Raw genomic sequence first — 27,480 nt, 5'->3', positions numbered from 1 at the left:
GCGGCGAACGCTATTACTTTCGCTTCTCGTGAAATCGTTCCTCGGCGCGCACAGCCAGGCGGCACCCGCCTGAACGAACCCCTCTTAATTTGCATAGCCAATCAGCTGGCTCGTTGTGGAAGACAGCTCGCAGCAGTAGCTAATCACGGACCTCGTTTCGTTTACGCAGTTATAAAGTCGGCGAGACTCGTGCCTCGGTGATTTCCGTAGGGACGTGGCGCACTGATTGCATCGTCTGCTACTCGGCTTGGTATCTCCACCAAGAAATGTGTTCAGGTGGTTGAAATCGCCGGTCAGACTCTATGATTTAGTTTGTAATTCTTTTCTTGATTTGTGTGGCTGCATTGTTATCGGAAATCGTGTTAAAGATTAAATGTTCCGACGGCAGACACACGTTGACACCGTCTGTCGTTGATGCAAAGGGTGGTAACTGCTGTGAACACTTGGAGTCGAAGCAGACGACAGTGACAAAGCATGGGTGGCGGTGTGCGGATCACGCAGTGGGCGCTGGTTGTAGTGGGATGTTTAGCGCCTGTGTGGGCCATATCCATCAAATGTGGAGTGTGCGAGGAGGACAGGTGCCCCGAGCTTCACTACTGTGAAGGGGAGGCGGTGAAGGACCACTGTGGCTGCTGTACCGTCTGCTCCAGCGATAAGTTCCAACCTCATCCTCTAATAGCCAGCCTACAAGGACACGGTAAGCTCGCGTGAAGCCCCAGGTTGTCTTACTTATAGCATGAACATGTTAGACGACACTAGGAAACCTGATATCAGATGAAAGAATAGATTGTATTCATGTTTAAGAGTTGAGGTTGAAAAAAAGTAACTTTGTAATGAGCAGACGACACAAAGAAAAGCTGGTGTCAAAATGTAAGAATAGGTTGTATATGCTCACGAATTCACCTGGAAAAATTAGTGTCTGTGTACATCTAACCCGCTGATGTTACGAAATTATTATTGTTGACAATAGTTTTATCATCCTATTATAATGTGTCGACATTTGGTTTAAGCTAACTTGTCCTTCTGCATGGGTCCATAACACAACATGAAGGTATTTGGGGACTTATACTATGCTGTGTAAGAAGAAATGCAGAATGAAAAAATACTCACCAAACATCTGTCACCAACTCAGCCACCCACCGCCCAATCTTCTCCCCTCCCCCTCACAATTTAGTGAATGATAAACATGAACCCGACGACTGCCTAAATAAAAAGAAACAGACCTTCGCAGTGCCGCACACCTTTCTTTTGACTCTAGTGCGAGACAAGCGAATAAAGGTGAAAATAACAGTCTGATGGGAGGTTTATTTGTTAGTGGTGGTTTCTTTTCCCCGAAATAGAATGCTGGGGTAAACGAGAAGCTGCAGATGTTTATCTCAGGTTGCTCTACCTCGGCCCCTCCGTGTGATTAACATAAAACGCTTTCTGAGCTCAGTCAAAAATTGCAACCAAGAGCCTGTAGGGGAAACAGAGACGCTGGAACACCTTCGACTTTATTTTGTGAATCATGACAACGGTGCTAGATTTATTAGTCATGTACATATCCCTTTCAATGTATCAGGGTCTTTTCCCCACACCTTGCTGTATTAGCTAGAGTTTATAGGTGCGCACCCAGATCCTGTCTTCTGAGACATTCTTTGCTCAACCCTTTTCTCGCTTTGGATCCACGCCAGGGTTTCCAACGAGGAGCGAACAGTGAGTGGGAGACATGCATGTCGAGGGTGATGGTCCACGAGCTTGTTTCAGCGTTCCATTGTTGTTGCGAATCATCTCGGCTTGTTTCTTGTTCCTCGGTGTGCTTTTTATTAGTCCGTTTTCCAGACGTGCCTGTGCTGATTTACTAATCATTCTATTTCTAACATCGCATCTTTCGTCACCTTTTGAACTGCCCCGTTCGTCTACAGGAAAGTTCAGATTCATTGTTAACTCCCTGGATTTATGTACCCCTCCCTCCTCCCGTTTGACTTCCCTCGTCATCTCTCAGCTAGAACTGTTCTGAAATAGGGACTGTCGGCATGCCGGGAACTGGACCTCGGCAAGTATCGCAGCTGATTGAGCCAAGAATGATCTGTGCTGTTCTACTACAAAGACATATATCACATGTATACACAAACTTCATCACGTGAGTGACCTACAGCTAGTTGCACCCTGTACAGCCCTTATATGGTATTATTCTGGTATGGCCGTAGGACTTCCGTAACAACACCATTTCGTCGGTTCAAACATTTTCCCGTATTCAGAACCAAACACTAGCCTTAATATGAAGTAAGGCCATATACACACTTCTACGAAAAAGAGGGTTAAAAATAAAAAATAAAAAAAAAACAATCAAAATTATTTTTAACTCGAATACAAAATGGCAAAATAAGACCCATTCCGTTACCTTTAGCACAGCGTTCTAACACTACACTATATACAGCGGTTTCGCTGAGACCAGTGGAAAGTTTATAATTAAACTATTAACAAAAGGATATCACCACTATTGAAATGTGACTGGACAATTCCGTTAAAGTGTTTGACCGTCTGCCGCCGTTTACCGTGTGTTTGATCTTTATACCTTATACCCGAGACCGAATCCTGGACATGTTAAAGCAAACTAACATTCCTCAGGGGTGCTTTCCACCCATACCCCTTTAAATCAACATACCGGCTTAGGTATGTCTTCATGTGGAAGTAAACGATCGAATGTAAATGATACTGTTATGAGGCGGATTGCTTGTAGAGGAATGAGAGGTAAACGGTGCAGCATAGCAGTAAATAATGAAATTAAATAGTCGATTTATTGCGCTTGCAGCTTGGATTCACGATGAATGTGTCATTTAACAAACTTTTATCGGAAGTCGCACCTCGAGTACTTGAGTAGTTGATGGATTTATCAAGACCTATGTCTACCCGCCCAGACACCCGCAAACCGGCGCACAACCATTTTTAAACCATCTTGTTACCTACATGTACTTGCCGTGTCATTTGTAGGATGGGTCGTAATCGTAATTTCAACAACTAGTTGATTACAGGACTCGTCTATGAACTCAACAACACCGCTAACAGTCACAACTTACTTACATTTTCAAACTTTTATGAGGACTCAGGCCTGAAAACTGGGTGAAGTCGAGAAGCAGTGTGAGCGAGACACTTGTGATTAATAGCATGCAGTACAGTTCGCACTGCGCCAACCTCGTTTTCTTGTCTTCGCCCGTTAAATAATCATTTCCATTGATTGCCATTATCAACAAAGAATTCGCTTTTATCACTGCCAGTGCCACGACCGGTGTTTTTCCGTCTATTTCCTGTCCCTGTTGACCTCTGCCCCTCTCTTCTAGTTTGTCTCTGTCTCTGTCTCTGCGTGGGTGAGTTGGTGCGCATGCATGAAATGCAAGCGCTTGCATGTGTGTGGAGATTGCGGAGAAATGGGAGTTAGAATCACAGTTATTTTATTTGACATACTGGTGTTGTCAACTGCATCAGAGTGAACAGTTGGAGTAACTATGACGGGGCATTTCCATTTCGCCACAGTAATTGTAAGCAGTCGAGAGAGAGGTTAGGAGTGTAGGCAGGTCGCCTCCCTGTCTGGCAAGAACAGCCTCAAGACAGACTTTTTAATAATCCAGTGCTTCTGGGCCTTTCAGGCTGCCCTAGTGCTTAGCTGAAGTGCCGCGAGCATGAGGTACTTGACAGCATGAGTCGCGAAGTAATCTTTTTTTTCTGTTTGGATTTTATTAGAAGACAGGTGGGTACAGGTATGAAAGTATAGCATGCTTAGTAAAGTCATTAACTCGTCTGTGTTAATGGGCTGAAGTAGCTATGTTAATGGGCTGAAGTAGCTATGTTAATGGGCTGAAGTAGCTATGTTAATGGGTTGAAGTAGCTATGTTAATGGCCAGGGGCGTTTACCGTTGCAGGTTTTAGAACTCAAGGTCGCCTAAATCCACCCTGTCATTACTGGCCGGCCATAAATACTCAGGTGTTCACGGCCGAGCTCCGGCGGCCACCGTCACAAATTCTTCTAAGTGTGTAAATGAGATGGTGGAACTGTCTTGAATAACACAGTCAACACACTCGTTCCAACAGCGGCTGACGCGCCGACAAGAAGCCCCGGCTGTGAACACCCTCCATTATCAGGAACTTGCCGCAGGTGTGCTCAGAATTTGCATTCCGTACTTCTAAATGCTTTTATTGGAAAGGAAATCCTAGTTCCTTTATATTTTTTTAATTTATTTATTGATATTTGTTACTTGTTTCAGTTGATTTATGACATGTAACGACTGAGGGTGAGTACGGCTCAGCCTTTCAGGCAGGCGGAGGTTTTGGTGTCAGCACTGTGACCGAAGGACTGGGAGACACTGTGCTTTCTCAGGCCGCCTGTCTCGAGAGGCTAGAACTGAAGTGCAAATGAAATGCCAAACTTCCGCTTTGGCGGCAGACATGTTGTTTCTCTTTTTTTGTCCCATTGTGTTTATTTAACTTGACGAGCGGAGCGCTTGGTAACCAGCCAACAGGCTTACATAACTTGACGGTCCTTGCAATGTGTGTGTGAGAGAGAAACAGAAGGAAGAAATAGAAATCTTGGTGCCGACGAGAAGGAACTGAGCTCTGCTCAGCATGTAGCAGATGAATGGTTTGAACTTTGGCCCGTGCCCGAACAGTATCTCTCCTGTTCTTTTGGCTATTAGTTTCAAATTGGCCTTTTCGTTTGTTTTTCCGCTTTTGTGCAATTCGACAGATTCTCATTCTGTCTTTGAACAGAAAATTTCCCTCCAGTCAAGTTTTACTTTCCACCAACTCTTCAATAACTCAGCAATAACTGGCTAGTTATTGGTTTATCGAAGGAAGCAAAATTAAACCTTATTCTAGACTACACATATATGCTTTCATGCACATAATGATTGACTGAGATTTATGATAACACGAAAGTTCGATCAGACTTTCAAACAGTGTAAAACTGTGAGTCTTTATGGAGTGATATTTTTCACATTTTTCATCGCGAGGTCTGCCGTTGTGAACAACGAAGACAAATGATGGTTATAGAAAAATCTTTTTTCTTTAACTTTCTTTCTTCTTCTTCCTCTTCTTTTCATCCCCCAGTTTTTGCACGTACCAGAGGACGCCCCAGCTGAAGCCACGTTGTTCATGATCCGAGTCCCGAAGCCATCTGTGCTTTACAGATATTAAGATTACAATACTGTATCAAAGTTGGTGGCATCGGTTTTATCGGGTGTTTTAACATGAGGAAAGATGCCTAAAGCTCAAGGGATTTCTCCTCGCATAGCTGCATACATTCTTTGCTATGAATAGAAGTTTTCGTGTGGAGCAGATGTTTTGTGTTATCTAACCACGCGAGCCAAAAATCGCCTCGATTAGAAATACACAAGATGTTCACCACCAACACAAACATGCGAACAAACTACTCAAGTCTAGTGCTTGTGCAGTGCCAAGGTTTATAATGATGTTTTGAAGCTTTTGGCACGATTCCTTTGGCTGTATCACACGTATCACAACAGTAATTAATTTTTTTTATTTAGGTAAGTAGTTGGTCTTTAAAGAAATAGCCGGTCAAAATAATACATAATGGAGTGAGACTGATTCTATTAAGACAATGCCCAATCGTTTTTTGAGTGGTTGGGTTCACTACTGGTGGATATGTTGCGAAAGGGCGCATGTATATGTTTCAATGATTTTTAAAAAAAATAGTTGTGCTTAGCGATAGTCTTATGAAGGGTAAATATGTAAGGATTTCATTGTCTTGTTTCGAGCAATTAACGAAATGCTGTAATAACTACTCTGTACACCGTGCAGTAGATAATTGATTGCAACATTTGTGAGAAGGACAAATATCACCTAACCATGGCTTTCTTGTCATAGCCGCCCCTCCCTTACGCTCATTATTATTCCGCAAAATATTATAGGGTCTGTGATATTATCTGCTCTTGCTTGCATCTCCACGTGTGTACTACTTAGTTGCAGTCTCGGTTTCTTTTAATACACATGAGAGATCTGTTAGCCGCCAGGCTATTTTGTATAAAACTTTTTCGCCTGCCTATAAAATTGTTTCAATGGCTAGTTAAAAACAATACTTTTTGCGCAGTCTTCGTGTGGAAAAGCCCGGATCTTCTCCACATAACGGGTCATTAAGTTTCATTTTGTAATTTTCTTTATTGTCTGCTTCTGTCCACAACAGATAGAAGTTTTCCTTTGTTGGGCGCTCTCATAAGTAATAAAAGTCATACCTCACTTATACCAAACTAAACAGTCACACCTCACATATCCGTAAGTTACATTCACACTTAACCCCCCTTCTCCAGCGATGATTTTCAGACACATACACAAACTACGTACATTTGTTCTGTTCAAGCGGAATTGCAGTTGATATGGAAGACTTGGCATCAGCACTCTTCTTGGTGACCATCGCCTCGTCATGGCAATATTGATAATCTGGGGTAAAGGGTCAAAACTGTGTCGGTCACACTTGTTGGTGAGGTATACAGGAGTCAGCAAGTGCAGCTGACTAAACTACAACAGACACTTCTTCGCAGAGAGACAACAATGAAGCCACCTCCATCGGCAAAAGTGAACTGTGCTTGTCACGATTCTACCACTTTACGAAAACACTGGGCCATTTAGTGGTCCTTAGTGGTCCATACACCTTGTCTTTGGTCAACTGCTCGCCATTTTTCCAAACGTGACACTGAAAACAAAGCCTCTCGACTATGTCTTCTCTAGAGTGCGTTGGATGCAGGTGTTAATGTGATTCTAGTCTGTACCCTCGTATAAAGTTTGTCCTTGTTGACAGCGGGAGCAGGGCTCATGCGCAATGCGACCGCAGCAACACCCGCCTGACCCGCTGTCGTGGGAACAGGGGCGCGCGCCTACCATAGTGATATCGTTCATCATCCCTTTTCCCCTCGGTGAAATAAGGCCTGGCTTGTTTGTCATCGTTTGCGTCAACAGCCCTACTCAACACCCATTTTTCACCGGCTTGGCCAGGCAGTCACCGCTTGCTTACCCCTACCCAACCCCCACTTCCTCCATGTAAGTGTGCATGCATGTGGATAATGTGCTTGAAAGACAAGAATCCTTCATCTGTCCTTTGTACCCTGGTGGATATGATGTCTGATGATATGTGGGTATTTAGCTCTGAAGACGTCCCACCTCGACTTTCCGGCATTCCACACATGGACCCAGCACCCTGTCACCCCGTGTGTTCGCGTGCTCGCTGTCGATAACCAGCGGTGATCTCGCTGCTCACGTGACCAACTGTGGCGTTTCTCTTGTGTTATATGTTCTTGGAGTCTGCGACACGCGAGCATGATGGCGGGATCCTTTGTAGTGGATGGCCTGAGTTAATTGGCTGTTCCACACGATACCTTTATTACCGCAACCCGTGACTTACCCACCTTTGTCTGGCACCACTCCTTCTCGATGTAAGAACTCGACTTCTGAAATACACACTCCTCCTCCTTCCTTTTGTTCCTGATACAGTTCTCTCTCGTAAAGAGCGAGGGCTAAATGGAAAAAAAACTTGTCTTGCTTACTTTACCTCTTGTCAATAAAGAACTCTCCGTGTCTCTTACACACACAAGCAGATGGAGGAAAATAAATATGACCAAAACGCTTTTTGCTTTCTAATGTTGTCTTCCATGTCTAAGATTTCCTAGAATATAATGTCACATTTTATTTAAAGAATTACCTCTTGTATTATTCAGCATCCTGAAATTTTTTTTTTTAAAGTAAAAGTAATTCCGTAACAATCTTATAAAAACTACCCGGATATGTATGGGTGGCGCAGTGAAAAGTTCAACAACCGTGTTGTCAAAATGCATGATGGTGTCTCCAGCCATTTTTTTGCAGTACAACTGAGAACTTGAAGGTTAACGGAAACGGCAGGAAGAATGACAGATTACCTGACTTTTAATATGTCATTTATATAAGTAGACTGCATCCAATTTCTCTAAGCCGTAATGTCCATTGGCCAGGCGGACTGAAAAAGGTATAGTGATAATAGATTACCCGACTCAGTATCTCGGTAACTAAATTACTCTCCGCTTTCTCCTAGCATTTATGGTTATTCATCGCCATCGGGTGAAATGGCTCCGAAGGAAATAGATGGGGGATTTTCGGTTCCCCAATATTTGTTGAAGTGAACTCGCAAATAGTCTGCGCCGCGTGGCATCTTCGTAAGCTACTCGCTTTTTTTCAGACCATGGATGTTTAATAGTTTTTTTCCTGTCTTGAAGAGTTAGGGATTATGTGCGGATTTTGCCAATGACTGGACGAATGTGATTCATGAAGACGAGCTGGGCGTGGATCCGAATGGCAGGCCACGATTGCTAGCTTGTAGCCAAGGCGTCCGTGTTTGTTTCAGCTAAATTAATTGCTAGTTTTATATTTTTGAAAAAAATGCAAAGAAAAAAAAAAGCTGGTGTGTGTGAATATATGCGTGTATGTGTGCACACGTTCTAAAATTTGCTGTCTTGTCATCTTTTCACGCCATTTTGTTTCAAAGGAGTCCTGGTGTAACCAAGACGTGCTTCTGGATAATGACAACGGGACTACCTCTCGGGAAGATGGCGGGGATGGGTACGGTATGGGTATGGGGATGGTACGGTAGAGGAGGAGCAAAGGCGGGGTATTTACCCGAGGCACGCTGCAGAGCTTTCATTTATAAATTTGTGTTATCGTTTAAATCAGGTTCATAAACCAGCGCCCTCGGTCAACACATGTTGGGAGTTGTCTCGCTGTGGTCGGTTTCATGGTCGCCTGCAGCCATTGCAATGCATTTTTTGCACAGTTACAACTCATATGCTTGACTCGCCACGTCCACAGACAACGATCAAAGTCTTTGCCTTCAGTGAAATGCTTTTACCGCGTCTAGAACAAAAACAAAAAACAAAACAAAGCAATCGACAAGCCATTCTATGTGAACAAAACCACATGGGATTGAAAACCAAATGTCTTGATTGAACTTTTATGTTTGCTTGCAAACTTCTGCTTGACAATACAGCTCATCAGTCAACATACTCAAAGAGACAAATGTCTTAGTTTCAGTCATTAAATACTAAATCATTGCGATCAGCATAAGGATGGCACGAAGAAAGCTTTTGTCATGAACCAGCCTGGTTCAAGGCCAGACCAACAGCCGAAGCGGGGTGTAGGTAATTATAGGTAGGCGGGGATCAGTAACAGCGGACAGTGGGGGAAACCTTTTCTGTCCGTTTTTACGACCTGACAGGGCGCCGTGACTTAGGAGGGGAGCGAGAACTAGAGCCGGGGGTGGCAGTTGTAGTAGGTACGGGAATAGCGCGGTAGTCAGTAGTAGCGTTAGTACTAGAGCGATAGCGTTAGGTACAGGTAGATTAGGTGACGAGTAGTCACGTGTTCGATTAGTATATAGTTAGGGGTAGATGGTTAGTCGGGGCTTTTTTCCCAAAATACCAGCAGAGACTACCGTCTCTGAGCGTCGTATCAGCTGTAGGCAGCAAGTCTGAGGGAGGCCCGTTCTACCGAACGTATCGCGCTACTTGCTGGCACTTACAGTCTGGAATCGTGAGAGTGAGAAAGGGGTCTCCGTCCTCGCAGACGTCAAGAAGGAGGTACACCGTCAGAACCGGCTACAGCAACTCTGCCACCCGTTGTCTGGGGTAACCGTCTGGAGTAGTGATTGTTGTTCCTGTGTACCTCTGGGGTCTTGGACGTCTGGAGCCGGTGCCGGACCACTGTCGCCTGAAATCGTCGCCGCATCTGCATCCGTTGCCTGGGGCAACCAGAGGAGCAGTAATGCCAGTGAGCTAGGGACAGTGCGTCAGGAAACTCACTTCCAACGTCGTCGCCATCGTCATTGCCAGGGCATCGGTGTGTGACTTGTCAACTCAGCCAGTAGTGACAGTAGTGTGCCAAGGCAGGTCTGTGACTGTCCACTACTGGTTGTCTAGAGGCAGTCTGTCGTGAACGACGCTGCCGTACAAGAACTGTCTGAGACTGACGAACTGTATTCTGCAGGGGGAGTGTTCGTCATACGAAGATCCAGAGATTAGAAGGAAAGTGTGTTTGTTTCATTTTGTACTCTTTGCATTGTTGTGACTCGATGGTAGTCCACGTATTCATAGATTCATATTGCGTCACGTGTCAACCTAATTTGCTTTAATTTCTTTGTAATTATAATTTGTTGTTGTGCAACTGTCTTATCAGTTGTGTGTTTTGCGCACGCGAGGAGAGCGACTGTCAGTCAGTGAGCGTGCGGACGTGTGGAACGGACGGGTGTCTGAGTGTAAGGGTGAAAGCGGGCGAAGCGAGCCAGCCAGAGGACCCCTTTCCCCTAAGGGCGAGTGAGGCCCATCCCTCCACAGACGCGCCATCCCCCGTTCCATCACAAATGGGGGCTCGAGCCGGGATCTGAATGACCATTTGTTTTCAGGTCCAAAGAAGAGGTCGAAAGTGCGAGTGTTGTCTTTCGTCCTATGTCGTAGCACTCTTTATACAATGACATGTTGTTGAACCTAGGATTCTGTGTGTATTGATGTATTTTACTATGCTAGCTAACTTGTGTGACTATCGGAATTGCTTAATTAATTGCTGATTTGACATCAATGCTCATCGATTGTAAACAGGTTGCAAGTGGCCAGCAAGTAGCTGAAGCAGAATAAGTGATCATGGTAGCTGTAGGGTCTCTAGAGTTAGTTACGATGGATAAGAAATTCTGTCTAACGCGCCGTGAAAAGTTTAAGGAGTTGAAAGAAGCCGGAGTAGAGCGTGGGCTAGTAGGAAAAGATTTATTGCAGTATGTAGACAGAGAGTTGGACAAATGGTGGGAGGAAAAAAAAGAGGAGAAAGATCGAGCCGAGCGCGAGCGAGAAAGAGAGTACGCTGAACGCGAGAGAGAGTACGTTGAACGCGAGAAAGAACGCGAGAGGAGGAGAGCTGAGCGCGAGAGACAGCTAGTAGAACGCGAGAAAGAGCTAGTAATGCGCGAGTTTATAGAGATGTTAGAAGAAATCTGCGAAGAGAAAGGTAAAACTGAGGAAGAGTCACGAAAGTTTATAGAGTACAATTTAAAGGGCTGTCACTGGGGAACAATAGCCGAAGAGAGAGAGGAAAAGGCTAGAGTAGAGGAGGAAGATAGAGTTGCACGCGAACGCGCGCGCGAACGGGTCAAAAGCCAGAAGGCTGAAAAGGAAAAGAAAGAGCGAACAAAACGCGAGAAAGAGCGAGAATTTCTGAGAGAGGTGTGCCGGTTAGGCGGAGTCAGCTTAGATGACAGTGATCCGGCCGAGGCAGGTACTTACAGGTCAGAGCGCGGGGTGGTGCCCGCTGTTGGCTGTTCTAGGTATGGGGGTACAGGGCATGACCCGAGGTCTTGTCCCCAACAGTCCGACAGGCTGAGGAGATCTGTAGGTGTGAAGTGTTACAGCTGCGGGGTGGTAGGGCACTATTCGCGCAGTTGTCCCCGTGGTTATGAGTTGCGTAAGGCTGTAACCCCGAGGGGGGAGAAGCCAGCTAGCGAGGTAGATGCTAGCAACGCATACGCTAGTGACAGGAGTGCTACCGAGGTACAGGTTAGCAACGTAGGGCCTGGCGATGCAGTGACCAGCGGCGCGTATACTAGTGATAGAAAGGCTGCTGATGTTAAGGTTAACGAAGTGAATCCTAGCAAGGAAGAGGCTAGAAGAGTAGAAACTGGCGAGCAGGCCAGCGGGAAGGAGGGGGTTTTCCAAGGTGTGGAGACTACCCATGCGAGAGGAGGGTTAGGAGGTGTAGAGTTTCCTAATCTCCTCGTGAGCCAAGCCGGGCACAGTCACGCTGTTAGGCAACTGCAGGTACAGGACCAGGGTCTTTGGAAGGCACGAGAGCTGGTTAGCGGTACTAGGGCATTGCAGGCAGCAGGAAGTGGCGATCGCGAGAGGCGAGTGCCGGTTGGTAGTGCGGATCTGCTGCAGGCGGTTGACAGCGGCCATCGTGAGATGCGAGCGCCGTTTGTCGTCAGAGAGTCGCTGCAGGCGGGTGACACTGGCAAACTTGAGGAACAAGTGCCAGCTGTCAGTGAAGCGCAGTTGCAGGCAGGAGACACTGGCAATCTTGAGGAACAAGTGCCAGCTGTCAGGGGAGTACTGTTGCAGCCAGGTGACAGTGACAGTCCAGAGGGGCTGGTGCCAACTGTCGAGAGAGGTACAGACTGGCACCGACTGGTACAAACCAAAGACGGCGATGATCCTGGAGGCCAGGATCCAAAGGTCTTTGAGGTGCCAGTGCAGACAGGAGACACTAGCGATCCCGAGTGGGGGGTGCTAGCTGTCCGTTGCGTCCCAGTGATCGCAGACGGCGAGTCGGGCCTGGGTGTGAGGCCGGCGGTATCGCCAGCGAAGAGGGACGGGGAGGTGTGGGTGACTATACAGACAGTGGTTGTCAAAGTAAGGCCCACACTCACAGAATGTGTGGAAACTTTCAGAAGTGACCGCACGGTCGGAGCCGTACAGATGAAGAGGCACGACGAGATGCAACTGGAGGTGCAGCAGCTGGAGGAAGCCATTCGTCGCAGCAATACAACATATGAAGCGGCGAAGAGACTGGAGCAAGCAAAGCAGAAAGAGTTGCAAGATTTGCTGCGAGCGATTGCAGACAGAGAGCGGGAACATAAAGACGCCCGAAAGGCTCTGAATCGTGTGCGGAAGAAAATTAGAAAAGAAGAAAACAAACTCAACAAGTTAGTGTCTAATACAAACACCAACCTGGGTCGGACCCGGTCAGATCCGGACAGGAAGCAAGAGCTGGACAGAACAAGTCAGTCACGTCTACAGCGCCGAAAGGAGGCCAGCGGAATGCATGCAAATGAGAAGTTTAGTGACATGCAGAACCCCATTCAAAGACAAGAGAAGAAGATTGGGGAACGCAACAAGAAGAATGAAATGGCCAAGGCTGCATCAGCGTTATTAGAGGGAGCACAGAGGCTCCACAAAGGCTTAGTTCAGGGTCAGGAACTCTTAAAGGAAGAGCAAGCCTGGTACGAAAACACGCTGACTGACACTCAGCAACTGATGGGGCCGAGAAAACTGCTGCTACAAGAAAATCAAGAGAAGCGGCAGGAGGAGCTAAACCCTGTTCTACGACAGGCAGAGGCAGAAGTGGCAGCCAAGCCACGAGTGGTGCAGCATGTTACCAGCTCCTTTAACAACAGCAGTTCTGAGTTGAAGCTCACCGATGCGATGCAGAAGATGGAGCAGAATGAGCTGGAGAGCTTACAGACACAACTTGCAGAGGAAACGAGTGGCTCTGAGAGAGTCCGAGTAGGTGTGAAAATGCACTATCAATTGAAAGCGAGGGTAAAATCGCCAACAGGTGCATCAGACTGGCGGCTTGCACGAAGACCTACAGCCGGGTCAGCAAGCCAGCGAACCCAGCGGGGTAAGAGGTCAAGAAGGCGTGACCGGCGAAGGCCCGCGTCCTCACGGCTGGGGTCGGATAGGACATCACGTGATGTCAACAAGAAAGGTTGGGTTACATCGGAAGGGATAGGTAAAGCGCTTTCCACCTCAGGTAGCCATCGCGAAAGGGTGCAGCGTGCCCGGAAGGGGGTGGGCGGCGCCTTGACGAGGACACCGCGGCTGAGTCGGCTGTGGGACCGTCAACGCGTTGCTCATGGTAACGCGCAGGTAGTAAGTAGCCTGCGTTATCAGAAGCCGTTGCACCGCCAGGAAGAAGTAAACTGGCTAGGTATGGATTTAGCCGCAGAAGTCGGTAGATCTCAAGTGACCTGGAGGTTGGAAAAGGCAGAACTGCACACTAATAACCGGCTAGTGATGGGGTCGCTGCTCACCCAGAAGCACGACGCCCACTTTACACACAGTCCGCGCGAAGTTCAAGGTGTAGAAACAAATAGCGCAGAAACAGAATGGAGTTTGGTAAAAACAGGAATTCCAGAAGAAGGTGCGACAGGGGACACGGACGGGAAAGCCGACCGTATGTCGCAGGTAGATGGAAATCGGCCGATTGCGGTGTCGGCGAGAAACAGTAAGACGCGCGGTAACCAAAACAAAGCGGTCAACGGTCAGGGTACGGTTGATTGGCTGTCACCGAACAGCATCGGTAGGGTGATTAACCCACGAAGGAGAGCGGCAAGCGCTGCCGGCCAACCTGATCCGATCACAGACGGATCAGTACAGAAACTGTTCAGTGAGAAGGATGACAGTGAGAAGGATGAGAAGGATGTAAGCCTTACACAGGGCAGGGTCAAGTTTAGTGATGTTAGGTCAAGTATGGTGCCGGACATACACGGGCCGAGTGACGGCTTTAGTATTGTCGCATGTGCGGAGTTAGCATACGGCTTGACAGCATTGGATGATGCGCAAAGATACATTCCGTACTGGGCCGAATGGAATCTTTGGAAGGGAAACGACCGCAAGATAGAACTAGGCGAGTCGCGTGTGCGTGGGTAAGCACACCTCTAGGTTCTGTAGGTCGTGTAAATATTCATTCATGTATATGATTTTGAGAATTTGCGTTTGTGGTATCTCTCTACAGTAGGCAGAGTACCCAGTAGTTTGTTGTTTCTTTAAACCGGAAGAATGTGTTACTGGAAGCGTGTCGCTCGTAATGTATGAAAGTTTTGATAATAGTTTTAGGCTTCACTGTTGTTCTGGCCTGATTTTTGAGCAAACCCCAGGTTTTACTCTTGAGTAGGGGGTGTCATGAACCAGCCTGGTTCAAGGCCAGACCAACAGCCGAAGCGGGGTGTAGGTAATTATAGGTAGGCGGGGATCAGTAACAGCGGACAGTGGGGGAAACCTTTTCTGTCCGTTTTTACGACCTGACAGGGCGCCGTGACTTAGGAGGGGAGCGAGAACTAGAGCCGGGGGTGGCAGTTGTAGTAGGTACGGGAATAGCGCGGTAGTCAGTAGTAGCGTTAGTACTAGAGCGATAGCGTTAGGTACAGGTAGATTAGGTGACGAGTAGTCACGTGTTCGATTAGTATATAGTTAGGGGTAGATGGTTAGTCGGGGCTTTTTTCCCAAAATACCAGCAGAGACTACCGTCTCTGAGCGTCGTATCAGCTGTAGGCAGCAAGTCTGAGGGAGGCCCGTTCTACCGAACGTATCGCGCTACTTGCTGGCACTTACAGTCTGGAATCGTGAGAGTGAGAAAGGGGTCTCCGTCCTCGCAGACGTCAAGAAGGAGGTACACCGTCAGAACCGGCTACAGCAACTCTGCCACCCGTTGTCTGGGGTAACCGTCTGGAGTAGTGATTGTTGTTCCTGTGTACCTCTGGGGTCTTGGACGTCTGGAGCCGGTGCCGGACCACTGTCGCCTGAAATCGTCGCCGCATCTGCATCCGTTGCCTGGGGCAACCAGAGGAGCAGTAATGCCAGTGAGCTAGGGACAGTGCGTCAGGAAACTCACTTCCAACGTCGTCGCCATCGTCATTGCCAGGGGCATCGGTGTGTGACTTGTCAACTCAGCCAGTAGTGACAGTAGTGTGCCAAGGCAGGTCTGTGACTGTCCACTACTGGTTGTCTAGAGGCAGTCTGTCGTGAACGACGCTGCCGTACAAGAACTGTCTGAGACTGACGAACTGTATTCTGCAGGGGGAGTGTTCGTCATACGAAGATCCAGAGATTAGAAGGAAAGTGTGTTTGTTTCATTTTGTACTCTTTGCATTGTTGTGACTCGATGGTAGTCCACGTATTCATAGATTCATATTGCGTCACGTGTCAACCTAATTTGCTTTAATTTCTTTGTAATTATAATTTGTTGTTGTGCAACTGTCTTATCAGTTGTGTGTTTTGCGCACGCGAGGAGAGCGACTGTCAGTCAGTGAGCGTGCGGACGTGTGGAACGGACGGGTGTCTGAGTGTAAGGGTGAAAGCGGGCGAAGCGAGCCAGCCAGAGGACCCCTTTCCCCTAAGGGCGAGTGAGGCCCATCCCTCCACAGACGCGCCATCCCCCGTTCCATCACAGCTTTTCTCTTTATGGTAAAAAGTCCTGAACTCTCGATAACTTTTGAACTGTAAGACAACATTATCAAATAGAAGTTCCAAAGACATTGTTTTTTGTATCTTCTATTCATATTATGGCGACTGACAATAATTAACGACTGTGCCACCTTCGTACCCTCGCGAAACATGGAAACACATAGGTCAGCAACAGTGTGTCGGTGTGATCACTGGTGTGTTTTTTTGGTGTGATGAAACTTTTCTTTTAAAAACAAAAATGTAGTTTTGGCTTCAGTGATGTTGGAGCCTGTTGTCATTTTTCTCGTCGCGGGTTATCAGTAACCTCTAACTTGTTTGATTATGTTGGAGTCTGTTGCAGCATACGGATGATAAAAGAGCTGAGTTATCAGTTTTCCAGTCGAACTTTTTTTTTTATCGCAATTTCTTTTTCCCACGCATTAACACCGACATATGCATAGAGCGAAAAGAGGAGGATGAGATTGATAAAACAGAAGAATCTGGGAAGGAACAAAGCAGCATGTCTGCTTATCGGGGGATGTTTGTTGTTAGCTTGCACCACGTATTTGTTGGGGCAGCAGGCGGGTGGCGTGAGGAAGAACTGTTTTTTTTAATTTCGTTTAAGTCACAGCACCACCCACCCTTCCCCACATTTCATCGAAAAGTTAAAGTCTTCCTCACCTCAACTTCCTCCCACTCTCTCTGTCACATTAATATCTTGAAGTTAAAACAAGTGTTATCAAATAATTCGACTTGCTGATGACCGCTCTCTGTACTATCACCTAAACAGAAGGAAAACTTGAGACTAAGTGCGCCATCTGTAGTCTCGCCTGATTAGTGACGTATGCAGAACGTTCAAATGGGCGCTGACCGTTAACAGCCAGCGTGAGCAGCAGGTGCCCATGGAGGTATGAGCTTTCTGGAATAACAGGGCCGTGTAGATACCCGGAGCCTGCCCAGTCTCCACTCCTACACTTCTTCTGTAACGAGAGTTTTATATACAAAAGAGCCTAGCAGCTTTTATATATTTATTACCGATCACCAGGTTGAGTACTACTGGGTTTTAATGCTCTGTGACAGACCATGGGGATCGTTTCTCGTTGTGTCTGCCGGTCGGTCAGTGTGAAAGTGTTACACCGAGTTAACCTCAAGCGGCACATGTTCGGGTCGCAGCTCCATGCTCTGCGCGACAAGGGAGTTGATGGGGAAAGGAGAGGGGAGTAGGTAATTTACGATTGAATTATTACACCTCTAACTAGTGCGGCATGGGTGTGTGTGGGGAAAGGGTAATTTACGATAAAAACATTTACACCTCTAACTAGTGCGGCATGGGTGTGTGTGGGAAAGGAGAGTAATTTACGATTTAATTATTACACCTCTAACTAGTTAGGCATGGGTGTGTGTGGGGAAGGAGAGTAATTTACGATTAAAACATTTACACCTGTGACTAGTGAGGCAGTGCTATGAACTCTGCAACTTTGTGTGAGGTCTATGACTGGCTGCCACGCTTACCTACCTGACTGCCAACAGTGCAACTTCTTTCACTCATTAGACCTCCAACAGGGGTGCACTTGCTGGCCGCAGCTCCCCCCACCATCTCTGAAGATAAATTGAACCTGTCGTATTCAGGTGTACCGCTGAAAAAATAGTATAACTGCTGCCAAGAGATCTTCATTTTGCCTTAGGGAAACTCAAATGCAGGGAGGCGTTCGCGTGAATCAAGGATTAACTTATCCTAGGACTAGGATTTCAACCGTGGAGTAGCACGTGCAGGCGCATGAACACGCCAGCCCGCTGAGATGGTGAAGGGTCTGTATATATCCTTTATTACCCTGTGTGATAAAGAGAATCAAAGACATGTATTGGAGACAGATAAAAGAAACATATCTATGTCAGATTTCTCTAGAATACACCTTCACGCATTGTCATATACAAGATTAGAGAGACACTCGTGCGATATGTGCTCCAACAACCAGGTGCTAACTTGTGAGCTTCTCAGACGAGACACCATAAAACACTTTGTTAGACCACGAGCTGCGGTAGAGCGACATCCGGGGCCGTTGCAGCCATCAGCAGCAGACACCGAGCGCTTTGTTGTGAACCTTCATTGCCGCCGACTGCTCGCCCCTTTATGGCCAGGGCCCCGCTCGCTCCACGCCCTGCGACTAACCGAGTCCTGTGTACCCGTCCTTTGAAATCATGTTCATCAATGACACAGAGCTCATCTTACAAGTTCAAAGACACCAATTACCACACGCGACAAAGGTAACACCGATGAGACAGACCCTGGCGCGAAACCTTAGCGCCTGTGAAGAAATGACTGGCCAAGAACGCTCGGCATGCAGCCCCGACTTGACTCACAACTCCTCCCTACCTCCCTCCCTAGCCAGGGACGATGACAGTATTTATATATCTCGTGCCCTTCAGAAGACAGGTAAACACTTTAGCAACTGTAAAGCCTTTATTCTCAGAAATCGGAAGACGGCATCATTGTATGTTGTCAAGTCTAAGAACTCTCAAGATGTGTTCAGTGTAACTGTCCAGTATCTGGAATGACTCAGGCTCGTGCAAACAAAAGATAGAATCACTTTGCAGCATTGCATTACAGCGAGTGGACTGAAACCTGCATGAGGCATTCCTTAGTGATTTATTCTGAAGGTGCTGGCTGCTTTCATAGCAGCGCTGCCTCCAACACGTTTTCACCTATAAGTCTATATCTTACCGTTTAATGCTCAGCATTAACAGTGAACAGGACCAGCAGATGTAAACTGGACAGACAAAGACAAAGCTGACGAGGGTTGGGTGAGGGTTATAATTTTATGTCGTTTACTTTGCGTTTTATGGGTAGAGGCAAACAAAGACATCTTTATTACAAGCTATTTCTGAATGAAAAGGGGGATACCCCCCAGACCTGGACATACAGTCGTGCTAAGCTTAGATCCTTTTAACACTCCTGGACAGAAAAGTGTGTGGGGAAAATTTCATGCAGGTACTTATAAAGATTTCGACTATTGTTGATAAACGGATAATAAATACTTGTTCAGTAGAGCAGTCATTCCCGATAATGGTAATAGCGCTAGTAAAACCCAAATGCTGAAATAGAAAACTCCTACAGATTGTCTTTTGAAATGAAGGGTTTTTTTTCTGCCCCTAAGATTCTTTACGACCATAACAATTGTCAGAAGGGCGTGTGAATAAGTATTTGCCCTTGCGTTTGAGACTGAAGGGCAGCAGGCTACTGCTGTAGGTCTTACATGTAACACCAACAATATTATCCGTGACACACTGCTTTGCCATTCACCCTCTTCAAGATTTGGAGGGACTGATGTTCCCGTGTGATGATATTTCATCAGCGACTAACGGGAGATATGACTTGTGCATAATAGACACATCAAATAGTGATATTTGTCATGATATAAAACAAAAAAATATGTAAATAATTGAAAGAACTTTTAGGGGTGGGGTTGGGATGTGTGGAAGCTGCGCTCTGGAAGTAAAGGGGTATCACAGAAACGGGAGGAGCATCGCGGGGGCCGCGATCGGTTTCTCTATTGACACATTAATGCTATTGACAGCACGTGCTGGCATCCCGAGATTCAGAAAGCAGGCGGGCAGGGGGAAATCACCCGTGATAGACGAGCAGTCTCCCAGCTTCCTCTGTTGCCAAGCCGCAAGGTGTGAAGTAAAAAGCACACAGGTGTGGAAAACACCGCAGCCTGTGGCGTTTGTTTGACTTTCCTCCCCTTTCCTCCACGCTGCGTTACTGTTTCTCGGGTGAGCGCGGTTAGGTCTCTCAGTCGGCGGGTAAAGGGGCCGTTGGAAGGGGAGAGGAAGATAGGAGGGCACTTTTTTTTTTTTAACCGTTCTCAACTCCAGGCTTTCTTTTACGCTTAGATGGTCAAAGAGAATAGACTTTCTTGTTCGTAATGTAAAGAACTTTTCAGCCACAGTTTTTACCCGTAATATTCACGATCTCCCATTAATTTTCAGTTTCAACATCGATAAAGCATCCCGAGGGATCTTTAACACCAAACCGGCGACTCCTTCGCCGCAGAGACTAAAGTAGAGCAAACGTTGGTGGAGGTGACTGCAGCAACCTCACACGTGAATCTCTGTCAGGATGCTTCACAAACATCGTTGACCGAATCTTCACGCACTCTCTAGTGCGAAGACTGGATTGAGTTAGCGAGTGCCAGAAAACTTTTTATTTTTCTTGATGGATTTCCCTGATTTTCTGCTCTGCGGCGATTCCCGTAATGCCATTCGCCATAGTTCATTTCCCATCATTTGATATTTACTTTGCAAGCAAGAAGATTTGGGGAAAGATAGCAACTCCTTCTAAACGCCTCTTGGGAATTTCACATAAACTTCGGCATGTGGAAGAGATCTGCTGCAAGCTGCATATTAAGCACTTTCTCTGTCTAAAGACTACACTAAAGTGACAGTTTGGTGGCCACAACGCGCTTACAAACGCACTGTTGACACCCCGCTTCTAATTGATCATGCACGTGCGCTCCCAGACACACACTGCAGTCACATCCGTATCCACAACTATCCTTTTGCTGGCATCGTTTTCCATTAACGAGCATTGTGTGTACAGTTTTGTAATTGGATAAGTGGTCTTTTCATTTGCTTAATTTCATGAAAGTAGTTTGGTGTTCAGAGAAACTGGTGATAGCGTGTTCTCATTATCAACCACAAGCCATAGCTTAGAGATGATGTCGAGAATATGTTAGATGACTAAATTAAGGACATGAATTCATATAGTGCTGAAGGATCAGTTCTCTCAAGAATTACCCTGATATCGAGTTCCCAACACCACTTAAAACGTACATCAGCCTCCCACTCGTTCAACAAACCCAACTCCCTCCACATCTCCAGTCATTGCCAGTCGGTGTCTGCCTCACAAAAGACAGTAGCAGGGCAGAGATCAGTTCGAGGCTTGTTAACATCTGATTCCGCTTTCAGCGCTCGCATTTCTTTCATTGTATTGGTAATGGATTTCATGGCTTCCAGGGCAAACTGGGATTTTTTTTTATATCTCCGGTGTTTTGTTTAGGCTAGCCTGCCTCCACTTCTTCCGTTTTGCCCCGATCGTCTCAAAAACGGTCGATTTTGTGTAGACAGATGGAAGCACTGGCTTTTAATGAAACCTGGCGGCCTTCCGACATGCACGCAGACACAACACACGGCCATGTGGGAACTTTTGGGGTGAACAAAGTTTCTCTCTCCAGATCAACATGTTGTAAGCGATTTGTCCTGTCTGAGTACAATTAAAAAGATGTATCTTCGTGGAGGTGGGCTGGAGGGAGTATTTCACAAAAGCACGATAGTCACATGCCTTGAAATTCCAATGAGGGACCTGCAATACTCTCACACCAACCCTGATTTCAACTGTGAGATAATAATTGTATAATTTCTTCATTCTGGTCAAGTAGTATACCGAATTTCACCTCTCATTAGCTCTTTGTATTCTGTTGTAACCACTAACAGGGTCTCATATCGTATTCTATTCAAACAATAAAAAAATAGCTTTAGAAATAAGGAATCTTCTAGAAACTACAGTCGCATATCTAGTTTAATCATTAGACATTTCCGCACAATCTAGGTCCTCGTGGTCCTGGCTGTAGAAAAACAAGGGTTTCTACTTTTCTCTTTCTTCGTCCCTTCCCCTAAGATGATGACAGTGATTAAGGCAGGGGCGGCGCGAAAGGAGACACCAAGGAATGTCAGCAAAGGAAGTTGGGACATTTCTATAAAGCAAGCTCATCGCAAAATAGGGAACAGATGGCAGAGCAATTTTACGTGTCAGCCCAGAGAACCAAAGACATATTCCGCCAGCCTAGCAACAATACCTGTACTTTAGGGAAAGATGGAGGACGGGCGTCGTCTTGCAGGTAAAGACAATAGGTGTGCGGCACAACACAGGGCCTGTCATCAGGTTAGGAAAGCCAGGCCAGTATCAGGGCTCTTTTGGAAGCTATCAGGACATGGGGCACAGGCCGACATGATACCAACAGTAAAAGAAAATAGCCACTGAAGATAGTTAAGCCCTTTGATTTAAGTGCACACACTTGGAAAGGGGAGAATGCCTTAAGAAAAGGGAGCCGAAGCAGAACCATAGCAAGAGGAGATTTAGTGAGAATGTGTGAGAAGGGTAAACCCTTCAAATGTCTCGCGTAAAGGGATTTTAAAAATTAAAACTTTTAAGAACAAATTCGATTGTGTTGTTTATTTAGAAAAAGACATCAGGAATTTGAGATGAGACAAGACATTTCAAGAAGACATTGGTTAAGATAACACAAATTATGTTTTCGATTTCTTACTGGAATTTAGTTTCCCCCATCCCCAAATTAAAAAATTAGATTTTTAAAAAACTGATAGAGGGCATTGTATCTGGTGGCCCCTGGTAGTGTAGTGATTAAAACACTCGCTTGTCACCATTGCAGTGAGAGGTTTTGGTTCAGTTCTCGTCTCGGGACACTAGTATGTGACCACTTGCTGGCCGTCGGCGGTTTTCCCTGGGTACTCCGGTCCCCCTCCCTCTTCCTTCCTAGTGTGAAAGCATTTTCCCGCCAAACCAAGCAAGCAACCAGCATTATATTGTTCCTGACCATATTTTTCTTGGTGTGTACTTTCAGGTAGTGCCTGCAAACAGGTGGAATGCCCGAAGTTCAAGGTGTGCGTGGAGAACATGCAGGGCCTGCCCCTGTGCACGTGTCCGAGTGAGTACATTTGTCGTCGTCGCCGACAGCGGCCGCTGTGTGGGACCGACGGGCGGACGTACTCCTCGCGCTGTCACCTGCGGATCGCTGCATGCAACTCTGGCACCAAGATCAAGATGCTGCGGAAAGGTGCCTGTCCCGCCCTCGACAACAAAGGCGCCAATGAGGCGCAGACCGAGGCGCAGAGACCGACCCACAGCGTGCCACGGCCCGCCTCCGGAACTAGTCCCCCAAGCCGCACATGCGACACCCCCACCTCGTGCCGCAGACGCAAGCAGCGCGCCGTGTGCGGCACGGACGGCAGGACGCATCCGTCCCGTTGTCACATGAAGATCGCCGCCTGCCAGGAGGACGTCAGGATCAGAGTGCGGCATGCAGGGGCGTGCACCACCTCCAGCGTTGCCTCCCCTTACGACCGTGACGCCGTCGGCGAGGAGGAGGAAGAGGAGGACAACGACGGTGAGGATGAAACAAGCGATGTCGGTGTGTCAAGAGACGCCGCGGCTCCCAGGAAACGAAAGAATAATAACGGAAACGACACAGGCGACGAAGGGGACAAGAATAAGGAAGACAAGGAGCGACGCAATCGCAGGAAGAGGAAGAAGGACATGCGCCGTCGGCGGAGGAAGATCAGGGACAGGAGCCGGAACCCACGCCACAAGACGCAGAAGAAAAGATTCATGCGCACTTTTGGGCACTTCACCTGGAAATATTGAGGGGCAGTTTTCACCTGGACAAAATGCAACAATCATCAACATAGCAAACCAACCTGAAGACAAACACGAGTTCAAGCAGTTTATATCGTGCATGCTAGATTCCTGCAGTCAGCACAATCAAAGGCATCAACATTTGTGAGCGAGGTTCGCTTCTGGAAGTCACCTACTCAGAGGACGCATCAGAAAAGGTAGAAATGAGGTGTGTTTCAAAGAGAAGCATGAAACCACTGACCAGAGAAAATCCCAGGCGTGGTGGACCATCCCTCGGGATTCCATCCTGTTTTATAAGCCAATGTAGATTATGTCGAACATCGTGATTTTTCCTCTTTTTCCTTTGTCTGTGACTCTGTTCAGTGTCTTCTAGCAACATCGCTCCGACTTGCTGAAGAAACCAGACTAGTCTTCTCTCACCAGCTAGGAGCGAGCACAAACAGGGCTTGTGGCATCATGCACAGTCCAGTCTGGTGATGACCCGACCTGACCTGTAGACGTCTGATCAGCGGATTGGTTAGGTTTTGTCTTTTATCAGTATTCGATCATCCAACAAAAGCCTTTAAACTGAAGGAGACCAGCAGTGCTGCATGTTGCCACTGAAGTCTGACAGTTCTCAAGAATATACGAGCAAGTAGCAGGAAGAGTAGACAGCATAATGGTGCACACACCTCGAGGTTCAGTCACAACAGTTGATTTCTGTCGAAGTAGCACGTGATTCCAGCGCATGGGCTGTGCTGTCTGAAAGCCACGTGCAAGTTGGCGACTGGCTCAAGGGTTGACCTCTTCACCCCGCTCTCTACAGCTTTCTGTTTTTCCCTCGCTGACTTCACTGTGTCTGGTTTTAACGTTTCCTGGCGTCTTCATGTAATTTGTTACTTCATTTCTGCAGGCCACTTTTCTCAACAAACAAAAAAAAAACCAAACAAACAAACAAAAATAGAAAAGAAAAGAAAGAAGAAAAGAAAAAGAAAAACTGTGCTGTTTGTGATTATGGATGTGTCTGCACCAGCGAGCAGCGGCAAACGTTGACAAAGCTAATGTCGAAGAGGAACTTCTAGAATAAGCAAAAGTTAGTCTCACAACTCGCACAGACTCCCGTACATTTAAACTATGTGTGAGAGGTGATTGTCTACTGCAGAAGCAGTCCGTAAAGATGGATAACAATGCAGTGCCACCAACATTCAAAAGAATTCAATGTAGTTAATGTAGAATGTTGTACTGTTTTGTTTTAATGATACATCTGGGATTAGCTTAAGCGATTTCTTCTAATGAAGGCAGACTGCAAATTTCATTGACACGGTTTACCGGCTGCTAACAGGATTTTAAACATGTCTTTTATAAGTGAAAATGTTTGTTACTCTGATGACCACCGTCAAAGTAAAATTGTCACTTGTTTACCAAGATAATAGTAAAAAGTATCTGTCACTTGCTTAACAGAATTTTAAAAGTGTATTTGTTACTAGGTGACCTGTGAAAGAAGGTGTGAGAAAACTTGGCAGATACCTCGATATTCTCGAAAATTTGGCTTATCAATTATATATATTGCACACACACACAAATGTTTTCTTTTATTATTTCTTATGTGAAAACGTGTTTAAACATCTTACTATATTTCAGAGATTGACAATTCAAGTATTGGCCTTTGTCCATTCAGAATAGTCTGACTAGTGTGCTGTCTTCCTCACCTGCTACAATGGTCTTATTTATTATTTACCTTGTCACAAATGGCCGTTGCTTTGTTGCTAACTTCACATTTACTGTTCGCGCATGAGTATGAATTTAACTGACTCGCATAATGCATGCTGGGTTGTCTGCATTTTCAAAGAACATATTTCGGGAATTTTGTGCTCGATCGCTGTGGTTTTTTCCGTCCCCTATGCTCGCCATCACTCACCCTATTTCACCCGCCCATCGCTGAACACTATTTTCATGAACTTACTGCACCTCTTCCTTCATTGTCCTTTCTCCTCGTGTTTCTAGCTCGTCCTGGATGTTTCAACAGATGGTATGTGTTCAGAATCTGGCACAGTCGGTGCGACAGGTTACTTCAGGTTTCCAGAGAGGTGCCTATCTGTACGATTCAACCATTCCTCAGTTGTTTTTTTTTTTTTTCTTCTTCTCGTTCATCCCTTTCCTCGTTAGCTTTCTCCCCCGTTTCTCTGAAATAAGAAACTATCCTCTCTTTCGTCAAGTTGTGGTGATAAGCAAAGATTGTCTATGTAGTAAAGAAAAACAACAACAAAATCTCCACATCAATCTTCATTCTCCTACTTGTCGTGTTTTCTTTTTTCTTGTGATTTCCAGTTCTGTATTGGAAAATACTGTGTTCAGCAGAAACCAAAAGAGAGACATCGGTGCACCCGTTACCTTAGCTTCGCTGGAAGTATTATTGTGTGTACTATAAATTAAGATTGTCTTATTTCATTCTTTCATTTTATACACTTTTATTTTTAACAGTTATGCTTATCACGCAAAGAAAATTTCGAAGTCGCTAGATATTGGATTTATGAATTATTTTCTCCATCTTTTTAGAAGACATTAAAATGTTTTTGTGTTTACCTTGTATAAATTATTTCTGAAAGACTTTTTCACTTCATTTTATCTAGGAAAAATTGTATGTGTGTGTGAAAGAAAGAGACGGATTATATGTGTTCAAAATTAAATAGAACTTTAAGCTTGAAACACGTATAAAAACTGTTGGTTTTGAACCCAGAAACTACAAACAAACATCTTGCATCAGCAGAAAACGTAGCATTTTTTTTTTAGATGTTCCGTTTACTAAAAACAGAAGTTGACAGAATTCACAAACATTTTAAGGCAAAGTGTTCTTTGCAACTTCTCCGTATGTTCAGTACTTGCTGTCATGGCGGAAATCTCAAACAACCAGCCATCCGTGTGTTCTGCAGTTGCTGGCACGGTTTAAAACTCCAACACCCAACCATCCTTATGTTTTATGTTGAATGTGAAGGAATACCGATAATTTAAGTCTTTCAGTCGTAAGGACTTGTTATCTGTGGACTGGGAAACATTTTAATCACAAAATGCTGTTCCTTGCGATTTTGTTTTTCGGGCCCAGTCTTTGATCGGTTTGTTAAACAGAAACATTTGTCTTATCAACCCTCATCATAGGTATGAGTTTAGTACATTAGTCTGCTTTGTAGAGCTGTTGTCATGCTTGTTTTTGCTTTCATTGATTTGTTTCCAGTGTTATTATTTACCAAAATAAAGTATTGGTTTTTAAAGTTCTATTCCTCATCCATGTCATTTTCTTTTTCTTTGGAATCATCGATGTGATTAGATTATAGTGGTGTATGTTTAGCCTTCAAGGGCCGGGATCACAGTCTCACTAAGTGGATCCTGATGTTTACAGCCAGCTACATTGCTGATGTTTGATATACATCACAGCCTGACTCCTTGGCCAACTGTGCACCCGGGCCCTCAGACATAGAATGGGCGAACGTTTAGCTTTATATATATATTGCTTACCTTTGCTTAAAGCCAGTTAGTCCCATTCACGGGATTCCATTGCTACCTCCAAGCAGACGCTGGAGTGAATGAACGTGCGAGAGACGTGATGACGACGTAGTGATGAGGTCGAGACAAAACTCGTTGTAACACAAGCGGCTGAAGGATGAGGATTGCTCTCGTCAGTTCTTGTGAACTCGATTCTCGGTCTTAACAAAGACCTGGCCATGTCATTTCTTCTTCTTGTTCTTCGTTGTTGTCATCCTCATCCCTTTCTTCTTCTCTCACTGACAGGCTGGTTGTGAAATGAAAATTCGTGCGTAGTTTCTCGTGTAAATGGCAGTGTTTCATGTTCAGAAAGCTTGATAGAAACAGCCAATACATTTTGTATTATTCTTTATTGTTATTCTTCTATATTCAAGAAAGGAAACGTTTTTGGTTGGTTAAAGACTAAAAGAAAGCCTGCGGTGTTAGAATGATTTATAAGTGAATGGGGAAAGACTTCTTAATGTCCAGTACAGGCATTCAAAGTTTAGTTTGAGAACTTTTGGTAAAGGTAACAAGTAATAGAAATGCACATGAAGATGAGTTTACAGGTTACTTTGTCATGTTGAGATGTCAGTAAAGTGTTAAGCTGTTTCCATCCAA

At 45.7% G+C, this 27,480-nt stretch overlaps 1 protein-coding gene across 1 annotated transcript; it reads left to right on the top strand.

Annotated features, from left to right (window-relative positions):
• Positions 1-191: 191 nt before the first annotated feature.
• Positions 192-27,480, top strand: LOC112570200 (follistatin-like). Its single transcript, XM_025248518.1, has 2 exons — positions 192-697; positions 22,574-27,480. The coding sequence occupies exons 1-2, from the start codon at positions 475-477 to the stop codon at positions 23,371-23,373; spliced, it is 1,023 nt and encodes a 340-aa protein (XP_025104303.1). The 5' UTR covers positions 192-474; the 3' UTR covers positions 23,374-27,480.

The sequence above is a fragment of the Pomacea canaliculata genome, linkage group LG8 (assembly GCF_003073045.1).
Source record: "Pomacea canaliculata isolate SZHN2017 linkage group LG8, ASM307304v1, whole genome shotgun sequence".
Lineage (NCBI taxonomy): Eukaryota > Metazoa > Mollusca > Gastropoda > Architaenioglossa > Ampullariidae > Pomacea > Pomacea canaliculata.
Note: the sequence above shows the minus strand (reverse complement) of the source record. Positions and strands in the feature narration are given on the sequence as shown.

Bases quoted from the DNA above. Each gene is read 5' to 3' on its own strand.
- LOC112570200 (XM_025248518.1), top strand. From the start codon at position 475: ATGGGTGGCGGTGTGCGGATCACGCAGTGGGCGCTGGTTGTAGTGGGA. The intron at 698-22,573 runs GTAAGCTCGCGT...GTGTACTTTCAG, and splicing joins AGCCAGCCTACAAGGACACG to GTAGTGCCTGCAAACAGGTG.